The sequence below is a fragment of the Leptinotarsa decemlineata genome, unplaced genomic scaffold, assembly GCF_025532065.1.
Source record: "Leptinotarsa decemlineata unplaced genomic scaffold, Ldec_3_MD MMD2_tig00000505_RagTag_RagTag, whole genome shotgun sequence".
Lineage (NCBI taxonomy): Eukaryota > Metazoa > Arthropoda > Insecta > Coleoptera > Chrysomelidae > Leptinotarsa > Leptinotarsa decemlineata.
The window spans coordinates 12,778,629-12,794,060 of NW_027412549.1; the positions used below are offsets into that span (position 1 = coordinate 12,778,629).

General features: G+C 33.0%; 1 protein-coding gene across 1 annotated transcript; it reads left to right on the forward strand.

Moving 5' to 3' along the window:
- The first annotated feature begins 503 nt into the window (after positions 1 to 503).
- LOC111504872 (uncharacterized) lies at positions 504 to 5,288 on the forward strand. The gene is made up of 2 exons (XM_023159583.2): positions 504 to 719; positions 4,498 to 5,288. The coding sequence occupies exons 1-2, from the start codon at positions 711 to 713 to the stop codon at positions 4,909 to 4,911; spliced, it is 423 nt and encodes a 140-aa protein (XP_023015351.2). The 5' UTR covers positions 504 to 710; the 3' UTR covers positions 4,912 to 5,288.
- The last annotated feature ends 10,144 nt before the right edge of the window (positions 5,289 to 15,432 follow it).

The window sequence follows — 15,432 nt, forward strand, 5'->3', positions numbered from 1 at the left end:
TACATAGGGACTTTGATATTTAGACTAGAAAAACTACAAAAATTCAAATTGCTTTTTCCTGTAAACGAGGATGAAATTATTATGAACTTTCTTATCTTTTTTCAAGGTCATAGTGAAGTCGCATATTCCCATTGGACGTTTGGGTGGTGCCTTGGAAATTTGAAGGAAGAACTGCAACTACGCCACCTATGTCAAGTCATGATTTTTTTAATGCTTGGGAGTCGTTTTTCTTATCCATTTCTTCCAAATCCCCGGAAAATATTGCAGCTTCCAGGGTTTTTAATTTCACTATTTATTTGAAAAACAATAGAAATTATTTAATTAACTGTCAGAAAATATAAACAGTATACATTTTCTATTGTTAATTTAATATTCTCAACAACCAATTGTACCAGTCAGCAACTGAAAATGCTTGAAAGTGAAGTTCGATGTTTGACTTTGGTGGAATTACGAGATCACCTGTAATGGACATTAACTGTTCGCAGTCCATACTCGATTTGTTTTTGCCTCGTAAAAGAACAAGGCCTATTGGCTATCCTACGGAAAAATGTTCGTCTGCGGCACTTTTTATTCTCTACATATAATTTCAGATACCCTGTTTGGATTCCCTTTTTTATTTTTAGTTTGTTCTGTATAAAAGAATCCCCTTTTCTTGACTTAATGTTAGTTCATTTTCATTTGTTTGTTAAGCAACTGTTTCTTTCACCAACATGAAATCGGTAAGTTTATCTTCATAGAGGGTCTCAATTTTCCAAATTTTGATTTTATTCGTGTTTTGAAAGAGGTAACATTCAATTTTCGTTGAAAGGAATTTCAGTTATCATCAACTTGCTGGTCAACACGGCTTGGATGACTTTAATTTATGAGGGTGATTATTTCTCATATTTCATGAAAAAACTTCGTATAAAATTCGACACTTATACTTGCAACATTCTTTTGAATAATTAGTGAGACATGGAAGAGTTTGAAGGAGCTAAAGAGTATTTTTTAGCTTTGAAAGTTACTTATACAGTTTATTGTGATTTTCACTACAAAAGTTTCATAAAACCGCGACATGAGTTTTATAAAATAATTTCCTCAAGCAAGACTGAATTAGGTGTTACCTATGGTATAATCATATAATTAATTATAGGCTAGAGTCAACTATCTGAAAATAGAATTAATTATCTGATTTGACAGTAGGTGATAGTTACGAGTAATGATCCAGAGTGAAAAATGTTATAATTTAGGATCAATTCTATCAGTCCTGCTATTGTATGGCGATTTCCAATCTTTTCTAAGTGAAAATCACAATAAACTGTATAAGTAATTTCTGATAAGGATATCCATCAAGTATTGACCATTTCTCTTCGAACTTCACTATCAGTATTAATATAATTATCTTCTAGCCGAGATTTGTGAATTTTTTTGATATTTATGGAGTTTTATTCAATGGTTCATGATCAAAGAGAATACAAGTTGCATATAAAGATTTTCTCCACTAATATCTACAAGGTAACACATCTAATACAACGCCATCGAAATCATAATTAGATGAAATAATAAAACTTTTTAAATTTTATCATAATCGTCAAAATTATTTGTGAATGGGTAATAAAATCTACAATTATCAACATTATAACACCTTATTTTTGAGATCCAAGGGACTTTTTCTGTAAAACTTGAAAAGGACATCCACTGAAGTAACTTATCACACATATTTTATAATAATCATGTTTATTTACTAAGAAAAAAACTTCAAAATAGTGTATATGATTGAGGTGATGTAAATAGATAAAATAACTCCAAATATGAATATCTAATTTGGTGATATGCGCATACGTCTACTCATATACACACATATATAATAAACAATTATAAGAAACAAGAGTTTACGTTCAGCAAATAAACATTAAAAATGCCACAGAAATAGCAAAAGCTGTTTGTACGTGGCGAAATACAATTTGATTTAACACTTTCTTCGTATTGGAACACTAAAATGGAAAAAAAGAATTCTAAAATAAGTACATATAAAATATTTAACATTTACAAAATAATATTTGTGTTACATGGAAATATAAGTTTACTGTGATGTATACAAAAAAACAAAAGATAAGTATTTACATTTTTGCGATGACGGAGACATTGAAATGGTGTATAAGATAAAAATCATTAGAATAGATCACGTGGAATATAAATATATAGATATTAAAATCAGGAGATAAAAAGGATTTGGGGTGAATAATGACATGTAATTCGTACTTAATTATTTTAGTCAAATATTCTTCCAATGATTTTACGATGAAGCCTAGTAATAAATTTTTCGATTGTCTTTTTCGTGTGCTTGGTAGATTCACAATTTTGTATATCTTCTGGTAAGGAATTGAACACCTTTGGGCTCAAAAATTGATGAGATCTCTGTTCTATTGTATGGTAGTATATATTTATATTTGCGTACATGTTCCGATTAGTATGGTTGGGTCTGGTGCATTTTGCCTTTTCTTTATATTGATGCAATGCAAGGGTTTTCGAAAAACAGTTGCCTCACATTGAATATTTCTGATTCTTTATATTATTCGTCACTGTTGTATCTTGGTGGTTTATTCAGCATCAGTTTTATGAATTTTCACTGGATAACTTCCAGTACAAGTGGGTTTTGGACACTCCTCCCCATCCAATAATACAATATAGTAAGTGGTTTTGCACAAGGCTGAATTATAGGTATGTTTCTTTTCTCCTTATGATCCTCCGCCTTCGGCGTCGGGATGTTACCAAATAACGTGCTTTCGAAAACTGTGATAAAATTATTTCGTTAGTTATCAATGTCCTTGGGATATTATAGCTGAAAATTTCATATCAAGTGAGGGTCTATAATAACTCCCAAATACTTTATATTTGTAGCTGAGCATATTTGGAAATTATTTTGGATTATTTAGGTTTTATACGGTGGTGAGGAGGGTCTGTTGTAGCAGAATGGTAAGAAGTATGTTTTTTAAAGGTCAGTGATGATTCTATCTCAACAAAAGTAATGCCAAATAGGTACTAATGAAAACCCTTGTTTGCGGTTGTAGTCAGAATGATTCGTATGCACTTCAATAATTCATTGAATTAAATTCTAATGACAACATGTATCTATGAATATTATACTACAAAGTCTCTCCGCCACGTCTCTCTCTATCTGAAAAAACTTTCAAAAACTACCAAATAATGTCCAATGTGATATATAAACCTGATGAAATTCATTCAATTAATTTATTGATCGTTTTATCTTTTACCAATTTAGGGGCCAATTTAAGATACGATACAATGTCATGTTGAAGGTTAAAATCGTTTGGTCCGTATTGCATGCCTGAATAAACCGTTTTATGCTGATGATCTGGATTCACCTTAAAAGGATACTAGAATTACATTAAATTCTGAGAGATGCCATTCAGATTAGAAATATAACTGAGATACATGAGAGATGGTAATATTTCATAATTTCATATGGTATGTCTCATGTATAATTTGTCAAGGTAAGATGATGCTTTTTGATAATCGCGATAACTCTAAAAGCCTCGGCTCTAAAATACATTATGTATTATTTCTGGTGTAGTAGAATATAGTGGGTATTCAATTTTTTCTGGTGTTGTTGTAATTCACCTTGGGATCGCATTTTTTATATTCCCGTATATATTTTTTGTGTAATAATGATTTAGCTTCTGAAATCATCTTTTCCTATAGATTCGATATTTTGAAAACAGAAATTAGCTATATTGAACTGACAAATGTAATAAAAAATGTATTCACTAGTGATCTATTCCGGCTTTGTTTTGATTATCTTCCGGGTTTTGCCGTGGTCTTCTTCGGTTATAATCTCGAAACGTTTCAAGTCATCTTCAGTGGCGTCGTCGAAGTACTCTTCTTGACATGACAACGTTTCAGCTTTCATATTTGAATACGAATTCAAAAAGTTTGTAGGCCATGTTTTCATATGGATTTTCTCAATCGGTTTCCAGATATTGGGACAAAATGACCATGATAGTAGCTCGAAAGAATACCTACTCAAAAATAGTTTTTCCTAATATAATAGTTGAGATTTGATGTATAGGAATGAATTGAGAGCCGAATCTTTCAGAAACAGAATCTTTTATGGAAAAAACAAGACATTTATGGTAGCGAATTTTATAATGAGCAAAAAAGTGTATTTCATCACCTTCAAACAAATGAGCAAAAATGATTATATAGTGTGGACGAAAAACGCCTAATCATGAGTCAGTATTTTCTTTCTTTGGATAACAGTTCCCAAATTTACTGCAACAAACTTCATTTTGTTGGATCCACAGTTTGTAGGATTTCATAGGTTCATAGGTTAATAACATGCCGTATATGTGGAACTATCAACATTGGTAACAATTATTCTAACTTCAACAGTTTTTGCAAAACTGTATATGTGATTTGTTGAATCATCTTTGACCTGAAGAATTCAGAGTACAGGCTCAAAATTATTGAAATATTGATCAATCCTTTTTATTCCAGATACTTCTGTTTATTTTGTCTCTCTCCATTGCTGTTCAGTCTGCATCTGTGCTTCCAGCAGATCGGTCCTCCTCTTCCTCTGTTCACGTGAAACAAGGTGACAACGAATACTCTTACAGCATTCATGAAAGTCGCGAAGTACAACAATCGGAATCTTCTCCCGAAACGAAGCAAATTCCGCAACAAATTATCGCAAATACTTTGCAGTCAGAAATAAGTCAAATATCTGGAGAGGCGAGAGATCCGAAAATCCAGGACCAAGAAAAAAATCGCGAACAGAGAGGAGTCGATGGGTCAAACATTAGTGATAGTCGGGAAGTCAAGGGTATAGAATATAAAGAAGTAGATGATCAGCCACGACAGGGACTGAATATCCTGGTGCCAATCGAAAATCAACCCCAAGGGGATTCCTGATGCCAGGCCATCGACAGATCAAGGGTTTGCATCTGATAGAAAGTGATAACCAACCTCAAACAGAACTGAAAATTAGCGTCCCTGTCTTTCGTGACATAAAGGAACAGGAAGTGAAGGTAACCGAAGGTCAGTCCCAAGAGGAACTGAAGATCAGTATTCCTGGCTATCGATTGATACCGACAACTGATGTTCAGTATACATTGAACCAACCTCTGTACTATCCTTATTATCCACTGTATGGAAATAATTTATACAATTTTGTGAGATATGTTTGAGGATATGTCTGAGAGGTTCATGATTTGAGAGGTTGAGGGTATTTTCGAAAAAGTTTTTTTCGAGGATGGATATTCAAGTACTAAATAAAAGAATGTGCCATTTACGTGTGTTTTATTTTTTCCTTCCGTATTTTATTACTATTCCAGCGAATTATTCAAGGGAAGTATTATTCAACAGAGTATACCTATGAGTATAAATACAAATAAATCATTTTTAGTTCACTATAGATAACATAGAGTTGATGAAATATTTACTAAAATTTACTGAAATGAGTAGTAAATATTTCAGACAACATTCGTGCCACTCGTAAAAGCATATTAGATCAGGGTCGACAATTTTTTAAAACAAAAATATAACATTAGAATGAAACCTATTAGTAAAAAAGGGAAATATGATGAAAATGAAAGGAGAAATAAATTACGGGCGATCTGAGTTCGAGTGAGTTTTCAAGGGTGAAAAATGGTTTATCTCGATTTCCGGCAAAACTACAAGTTCTATGGCAAAGTTGTAGGTAATAAAAAGATCTACAACTTTTGTATTTAGGATTTTTTCACATGACCTCAAAATTTATGTGAAAAATTTAAATGATTTTTTATTTTCATCTTTTGAAGGAAAATTCTACGAAGATTGATGAAAACTTACCTTTTCATGTCCCAAATACACTGTGATTTATTTGATTCGAAATATTTATTTTTTCACCTTATTTTGACTTAATATCAAAAAAGCACCCTAATTTTTTATCGCGTCAAAATATTAGCTTTTTTTAAAAAGTCGGTGTGCTTTTTGCTCGTTGAAATCTCTTTCTGATGGTGTAAAATAAATATACTATAAAATAAATTACTATATTAAATCTTCTCAGAAAATGACAAAAATCGAAAAAAACTCTAATTCGAATTTTTCTTAAAAAAATGTGATTGCTGCAGTTTTATTAAGTGAAAAAGTTCATTTATTAAATTCTAATTACATCACCCGAAGACGATTGTAGATACCAACAATCGAAACGTCGTGAACTAACGTGACTTGGAATCTCTACACTTGATTTTTATTATTTTCTTTTTGCATTCCTTCAATTTTTATTTATTCAATTATTATATTTTTACTTGTAGGTTATTTCACTATTATTTCAGTCATCACCCGAAGACGATTGTAGATACCAACAATCGAAACGTCGTGAACTAACGTGACTTGGAATCTCTACACTTTATTTTTATTATTTTCTTTTTGCATTCCTTCAATTTTTATTTATTCAATTATTATATTTTTACTTGTAGGTTATTTCACTATCATTTCATTTCAGGTCTAATTACATTGATGTCATAGAAAATCTCATAAAATATAAATATACATATAAATCGTACTATTGAATTAAGATACTTCATTCTGATTACGTTATTAATCATAATATTTTTAATAACGTTAATTTTGTGAAAATAACAGGTAAAATATATTTAACACTTCCAAGATACAAATCATGAAATTATAAAACAACAACAAAAATGAATTGGCGCCCCTGGGCGACTTCATTGATTCCAGCGGTGCATTTGCTTTTTCAGCTGTAGGAAAACCCGGAAAAACCTGCAGCACCACATCATCTAAAGATCTTGAATTGAGAATGTCCTCTCTCTCATAAAACAAAATGTAGGGTGTCTCCAGAGGCTCCAATATATTCAATACATCTCCAGAACACTTAGTGACACGACTATCGTCAAACTTAAACCAGTCCGTTTGGTCTTTGACCAAGGCGTAATAATGACCAGATTCAATACCAGGACCACAGTGAACAATGACTGCATGAATATTATAATAGTGGTCTGTTACTTTGAAGTATTCATCTATTTCGAACCTCCGTAAGAGTTTGGTGCTCTTTTATGAAAAATACACATTTTAAACTGTTAGTTTAGATAATATTTCCAGAATGAATACTGTTTTGTTAATTTGGGCATAATGCCACGTTGATGTTGCTTCCAGCACCAATCTGTTGCTGTCAGTTCGTTACCCAACCAAGTTTGAAGCTGATAATATGCCCTGTAACAATGTTGTTCTGTTGCTCCTTGTGTGGGTGGGAGGTTTGCCATAATGAAAGATGATTTAATTTTTGCCAGTTGATATTTTTGAAATCTCAATTGATTCAGTGTAATTTTTTCCTTTTTACATTTATAAATAGATTTGCTGCACTGTATGGGCTACAATTTTCCGTAGGTCACTTAGGTATATAAATTATTTCAAAACAGCAATAAATAGTCATCTACAAAAATTATTTGAAGAAAATTCTAGAACCTTCTCAAAATGTTGTAGATGTCTTATTAAATATTAACTTTATTAACTTATTTGTTTGATAATTATAGTACTGGTATATGTCGATTTGTAATTTTCCGTTTATCAATCTAACATGGAATCTGAGTAATTAAAGTGTAAATTTTAATAAATAGCTCAAAATTGTACATAATGATTAAAAAAAAATACGAATTCGAATTTATTTTGTCTTTCATTTTCATCAAACTCCCCTTCTTTTCTAATGGGTTTCATCCTACTATTTTTTTTCACTTCTTACCATTTTTGAAGGCTTCAGCCTTGGTCTATATATCAATTCATTGACATTTTCTCTGACAGTGTTATATTAGGCTTATGAGACAAAAAAGTAGTCTTAGCTCCTGTATATTGAAGAACAAAAATACCAGTTCTTAAAATTTCTCCAGGGTAGTTTACTTTCACATGTCAGTTCAACAAAATTTGTTACCATGAAATATCTTCCTAAGCTCTGTAATATTGAATAAGAGTTTTAATAATAATTAGAGAGTATTTGGATGGAGTATGCTGTATGTGGATTTTTTGAAACATTATTAGAGACGATTATAACTCACAGCAGATACTACACTCGTTGTTTAATTTTTCTGGTGGATGGAGTGGTTTCGTTTCGCTATCTACGTAGATGAAACGTCTAATGAGTAGGATGCGATAAACCAAATCGACATTGGAAATAGACTACAATTAAAAAATTCCATTTTTGAAATCAATTAAACTTTTAACTTGATACTGTCCATTCGGAGAACACTTGCACAAAATAGGGCTGTACAACGGAGACCTTAGCTTCAAGCAATGCAAATAGAGTCAAACAATTTATGGACAAACCAAATTATTTTGAGAGAAATATGACATACGTCCAGCAAGATACCTGTACAGACTACATACTAGTACAGGAAACAATATTTTTGTAATGGGAGTCTTGAAAAAGATGGGGATGCAGTGTTTTCCGGAAACTTGGAAGAAATGGATTAGTCGGATGGCTTGATATCGTTATTTTTTCTGATGTGAATGCGATTTTGGGGCTCTCTTTTGGATACCTATTATTCGCAGTACCACTGCGAATAAATATAAAAAGCTGGTCCTATACTGAACACGATATAAATAAATATAAATGAAGGTGAATTGAAGAATTATTTCAGTCAAATATACGAAGAAATACTAAACAATAGAGTATAATTGAGAAGCGTAATTGAAGCAATTAATCTAAAGTAATTCTGAAATTGGAGGCTCCGAAAAATAGAATTGCGTACTTGGAATCGGAAAATGAATATATGAAAAATAAAATTGGAATTCTGGAAAGAAGTAAGAAAAGAATAGTGTCCTCATCCTGGGTATTTCCAAAACTGGGAGAAACTAAGGAAATCACCGATACTGATCTAACAAATTCAGATATCAACAACATATATCCCTTGAAGAATTTGTCCTCGAACCCCATAAAAATTGAATTTATTTCATACTGGAAAAAACGAAAATTGCTGTCAAACTGCAGAAAGTTGAGAGGTACAGCTATCACAATTGTTTAAAAAAAATCTGTTCAAAATCTGTTTTTCCGTTAATCATCTGCCGCCCCCATACGAACGACAACTCTCAGAAGTTGAGAAACTTGTGCGAGGTCTTACCTTTTAACGTGTGATTCCTAACACGACCTTACTTACATCCGCAGCAAATCCTGGTATTAACTTTAGAGATGAACCTCGTTTACGGTCTTTGAAATAACTTCCATCACACTTGGTATTTATAATCTGAATTGTCTATATTACTAATTTTTCATTGCTGTGTATTTTTCAACATTCGAAAAAATGTATCCATATGTATAGGAGAATTTGAACCGGTCATGTTACATACCCATTTCGCGAATTATATAACGGAATGCATAAAAGTACTACCTGAAAAAAAAAAGAATTCTACACACAAATATTAGGAGTATATTCAAGAATATGGATGAATTGAAAATTGTTCTTAACAAAGTCGATAATGACTTTGAAGTGATTGTACTCACAGATTGTACCTAGTTTTACGTTATTAGAAATACCTACATATTGAATTGTATATAATCAGGGTAATGTAAATCAAAATGGCGGAGCGGTGGTATATTAAAAAAGGCACTCAGATTTTGAATTCGATATTATCAAATTGTCAAATACAAATATGACTCACTTAGCCATCAATTGTGATGATGACATCATTGCAATATACGCTTTGTACAGACCGCCATCCACAACGCCAGTTTCGTTCCTAAAATGGTTTGAATGAATATTGAGATATTGATATTTCAGATATGAATAATGGATACAGAGATGAATAATATAGGAATGTAGGCTTTCACGGCTGGTGTCAATGTTTCGGATTGTTTCCGGGTTTTGCCGTGGTCTTCTTTGGTTATAATCTGAAAACATCTGGATGAAAGGGGAGGACAAATACCTAGCCAAACTCTAAATAATCAATGAACCATCAACAACAATAACACATTCACCAAAGTGATCTAACCGTATGAATGAAAAAACAAAAAGATACATTGTTCAGCTTGAGTAGAGCCATGAAGATAATAGCACAGTCTGCTATCGACACCGCTCGCATATAATAATTAGAAGTTATTGAAGCTTCAAATTCTTTTTGTGAACAAGTTATTGAAGCTTGAAATCCTTTTTGTGAACAAGCGTTGACCTCTTCTGCCAATCCAGCGATCAGGAAAATAATTATCCATCCTGTTGAAAAACCATTTCGTTTTCGGATAAATTTATATTCTCCTCAATTGCCCTATGATGTACAGTATTATTCGATTCTCCAACTTATCCAAATATTCATCACCAGTGATAGTCGATAAGTCCTATGATGTGGTAACCTAAAATTCCTGCCCAAACATTCAGTTTTTAAGGTCGTTGGGTATGAACTTGACGGTATAAATGAGGATTTGTATCACTCCAATATCGACAATTTTGCTTATTAACCTCTCTATTCAAACCAAACGTACATTCATGCGAAAAACAAATTTTATACAAGAAATTCTGATGCAAGTTGATCCGTTCAGTGAGACTTTCACAACACTCGACACGTTTATCGAAATCATCTTCGTTCAATTCATGAACTAGTCTAATCTTATATGGATTAAAATTTGTACTTATGAAGGATCCTGAAAACACGTGTACAACTGATTCCTGATTCTCGGCATAACTTAGTAAGGGATTTGCGAATTTGTAGTACAAATAGCTTCATCGTTGACAACTCCTGAACGGTTATGCTTTTTATTGTTAACAGATCCAGTTTCTATAAGTTTGTTCAATAATTTCGAAACGTATTTGTGTCGTACATTTCTTCACATTCACACCAATTGTATAACTTCACCTGGTAGGTGATTGCTATTGTAGAGTGAGACAAATACAAATTGTAGAGAATATCGAATTCAAACTTAACTAGGTTACATAAGAGAAAAACACTTATGAAACCTAGGTAACAGATTGAATAGAAGTTCATTCAGGGTGGCTCGTTTTCAACTCAAATAATTTTTAGCTTCCAAAACTATGAGCTTCAGACTATAATGTATTCTACTTTGTTGAAATCTATTCATCATGGAACATCTGATAATGCAAGACAATTGATCCATTAAAAAAATGATGACATGCTCTGGGGATGCTATAGGGAAAGTTATATCAAATGTGAATATGTAAGTGTTACCCTGAGGTGTTTTTTTATTTTTCCTGAAAATTATTGTTCCAAAAGTTATTCAGGGTGGCTCGTTTTCAACTCAAATAATTTCTAGCTTCCAAATTACAAGCTTCAGACCATATGTTTTTTAATTTGTTGAAATCTGCTCATCAAGGAGCATCTGAATATGCGAAACAATATAGGGTGATCCATTTAAAAGAATTGGTGAATGATCTGGGGGTGCAATAGGGGAAGTAACATCAAATGTGAACTGAACTGAAAGTGAGGTTGGTAATCCCTTTCACTTGCCGAGATTTGTAAAAATAACATATTCCAAATGACAAACACTCTTGGTAAAAAACAACATGAATATAAAAACTTTACATTATGTAATGATTGATTAGATTATTGATTAGATGATTAGTATTTATTAACTATGATGGAGTCACTTCTTCTCATCATACTTTATCCGTGAGAATCTTCGAGTTAACATATATATATATATATATATATATATATATATATATATATATATATATATATATATATATATATATATATATATATGCAAGGTTAGGCAACACTTGGTTGCACGGAGTCATCAACACAAGCAAGCCGCAGTTGTTTCGTTCATGTATTTTCCTTGATTATATCAAATTCATTCGATAAATTATCACCTATTCCGAGAACTGGACCCGGATGTCACGCAGGTAGCTAAAGCTGCCTCGTGGAGACTTCAGTGAAATATATAACCCAGGATGAGCTGACCTACGGGTCAGGTCAGCTGCCCTGGAGGGAAATGCTACAATTCCTGCTCTCTCATGGTCACGGACCATGCAGAGAAGAGGATCCGAACATGTGAGCACTCCGAACTCAAGTCTACGGCCTTCCTGTTGTCGGGGGATGTACAACCGTGATTGGATGCAAATTCTTATAGGGATGCATCGTTTTTCGGGTCTTTACGTCGAGTAGAGTAAGATTTAAACGACAAGCATATTCGTTGTAGCAACTTTGTTTTTCCCTGAAATACACCCCTTCTGAAAGTGACCTACCCTGTTTGGACTCTGGCTTGACAAGATTATATGGTGAAGCGAGTTCGCCAGAGTGGTATCAGTTGATCAAGGCATCTCACTATTTGGTCGGGTATCGCAAGAATTTGAGCAAATGCAAGATGAGCTCATGCTCATCATCATCATTGGGTCCAAGAATGACAGCCTTCTGCATCTGTCTGGTTACAATTTCCGCCTCAGTGCGGCACGGCGAAATGATTTTAAGATTCGAGAGTAGAGAGGGCATCATTCCACCAAGGACTCTAATTATCAGAACAACCATCTTGGCAAAGTGGTCTGGATATAGTCTGCGGTGTTCGTTCGTGAGACAAATTTAAAATAACTCAAAAGTCAAAGTAACATAGAAAAACCTTACTTATCCCGAAATGTTGTAATCACTGCAGTATGTTATTCAACCGTGAAGGTTGATGGTATTTTCACTCTCAGTAAACTTGAGATACATCTGGTTATTATGTGTTATTATGAAAGATGGCTCGTTCATAAGGGAGACCGGAGTTGAAAGTCACATTTTTTGTCTTTTGCATTTTTAGAGTCCTTTTTAATGAATTATCAATGCTATTTCTATATCAATATGTAATAACTGCCATTGCAATGGTTAACATAAAATATTATTTTATTCACAAAGATCGAGGTCGATCACCCGTTTCTTCGGTGTCGATATTTTTCCAGTTGAAAAAGCGCTGAACCACTTTATGACTGTCGGATTTTTGAACGCCGTTGTAGTCATGTACAAGTTGGGCTAGACTAAACAAATGAATATATTGCACCCTGCCGATGATCATACGCTTGGGAAGGATAAAAACGCTGAGATGAGGTTTTTGTGGCTAGCGTCGCTGACGTGAGGATTGGGAGTTTTTGCAGGAGACACAAAAGAAAGTCGGTCATCGGAACTCGTCGAGACGAGATCGGGGGTCTCATCCCTCAGCCTTCGAGGCTGAGGGAGGTGGTCTAAATAGGGAAGTTATTTTGTTTGTGAGCGCGTGATGCGAAATTTGAAGAAAATCGGTAGTGAAATCATAAACCGGTAAAGTACAGGCAGGGGAGTTTGAAATCAAAGTGTTGGTGTTGAAGTCACACCGGGTCAACTGAACCTATGGTGAACCATGAACCACCCAAAGAGGCGTTATGTGAGTGTTTGTTTTTTTTACTAACTAGTTGATATTGAGAGTGAGAGAGAGAGAGAGAGAGAGAGAGTTCACATATTATTTTGTCCGAGTCCACTTCCTATTTGCTGATAGTTAAGCTAGAGTTCATATTAAAACTACAAAAAAGGGCGAACCCCACTCTCCCTAAAGTAAAAGTAAAACTAAAAGTATTTTGTACTGAGTTGGTGCATGTGTAGTTATTCAACAGGTTAAATGAACGGTAAATAGCAGGGTCAAATTGGCGGCATTTCCTTTGTTATAGTTTCTTTCATTTTATATAATTTTACATTTTTTTTGTTATAAGATTTTACACGTTGTTTTTTTTTTATTCTGTCCATGGAATCGTTGTTTTACTTATTATACTTTATATTTGAAACCTTGGACTTTCATTTTCTCTTGGACTGAGAAAGACAGTATCCTCGTAGAGTAAGATGACGTTAAGAGAACAAAAACAAATAAGGGAACTTTTTGTCAATCTATCGAAAAGAGAATAGTGAATGAAAAGAATTTTAATTAAGATTAAAATTCAGTTCTGGAACCACATAATGAGAGAGAATATAAGTAGGTATACCAAATGATCAATTCAGTGAATAGTCGAATTCACAATTATGGCAAATGTAATCTGGCAAATGTAACGCTGTTTTTCGAATACCATATAGGTAAGTATGTATATTTCTAATTCTTTCTTCTATTTGTCGGTGAATAATTGCCTATACCTTTAATAACCAATTTTTGTTGATGGTATCGATAACACCGTGTTGCATATCTTTTCGACAGTGTATTTTTCACAAAACAGTGTCAGACTACGATAAAAATTAATTGCAAAATCACTTATCTTGTAACACACAGTATCACTGCCTGAAATACTAGTCGATCAAACCTTCTCATATGATGCCATGACATATCTATGAGTTTCTCTAAAACAAACAAAATTGTCTGTAGCAGTAGCTAAAAAGCCACCAAAAAATGCAGCACAAATATATATGGTGTTGGTTGTCACATGTAACTACCAGCCCCCATCAAGTTGAGACAACGGGTCCCAAAACACATTTCAAAACATAACACCCTAAAATAACTCTGAATCAATATTTATTCATAAAAACGGATAGTAATATCATGAAACACAGATGTCTCATCAAAAATACATGAAAATATATATATATATATATATATATATATATATATATATATATATATATATATATATATATATATATATATATATATATATATATATATATATATATCCGAAAAATTATAGTATACTTATGAGACTCGACACAAATGCACAAAAATGTACTTTCGTTGTTCGAAAAACACAAATGTACGATTCTCCCTCACACATTATTAGCGTAAACTGAAGTTACATTATAATGGAGGAATTGCTCTCGCGATCCTTCGATTTTGTTCAATAAACTCTTTCGTTCGTTTTTCAATGTGGCCGCTGTGACAACCAACCCGTGAGACAACCATACCCGGTCTCCCCTGTCAATTTCAAGATGACTCATTTTTGGTTTGCGTTCAGCCACTTGTGCCTAGGCGGCAGTTTGTCTTAAATTGTATCCTTCTGTTCACTAATCTTTTAGTGGTTCCTATATACAAATTTTCACAAATACAGTTCTTAATATTTTCTTTTCCATTCGTACTTTCAAAGATTTAGGCATTACCTGTATCCAACGCTAAATCTAAAAACTGTTTATTTATTCCCAAATGTGCACTTTCTTTAATATAATAAAAAGCGGACATTACATAAATCTGAAAAACTTTGAAATTCAATAAATCTATGATGACTGCTGTAACTATATCTCTTCCGAAAGGATGTAGGTAATCCAAAAACAATTATTACCAAGAATAAACTGCATCTTGATCACATACTAATGAAAGTATAGAAATATCATAGGTGCGGTGGAATATTACTGCGAATCAACTATACTATAATAATAACTAAAATAAAAAAAAAATCATTACATTTTAATATTAGGTATCAAGATGAGATATAAGTCGCATTGTATCTGCTCATTCATCTGTGAAATTAAATGCTATGAAAGTTGGCAACTAACAATGCAGTTTATGGAGTAATTGGT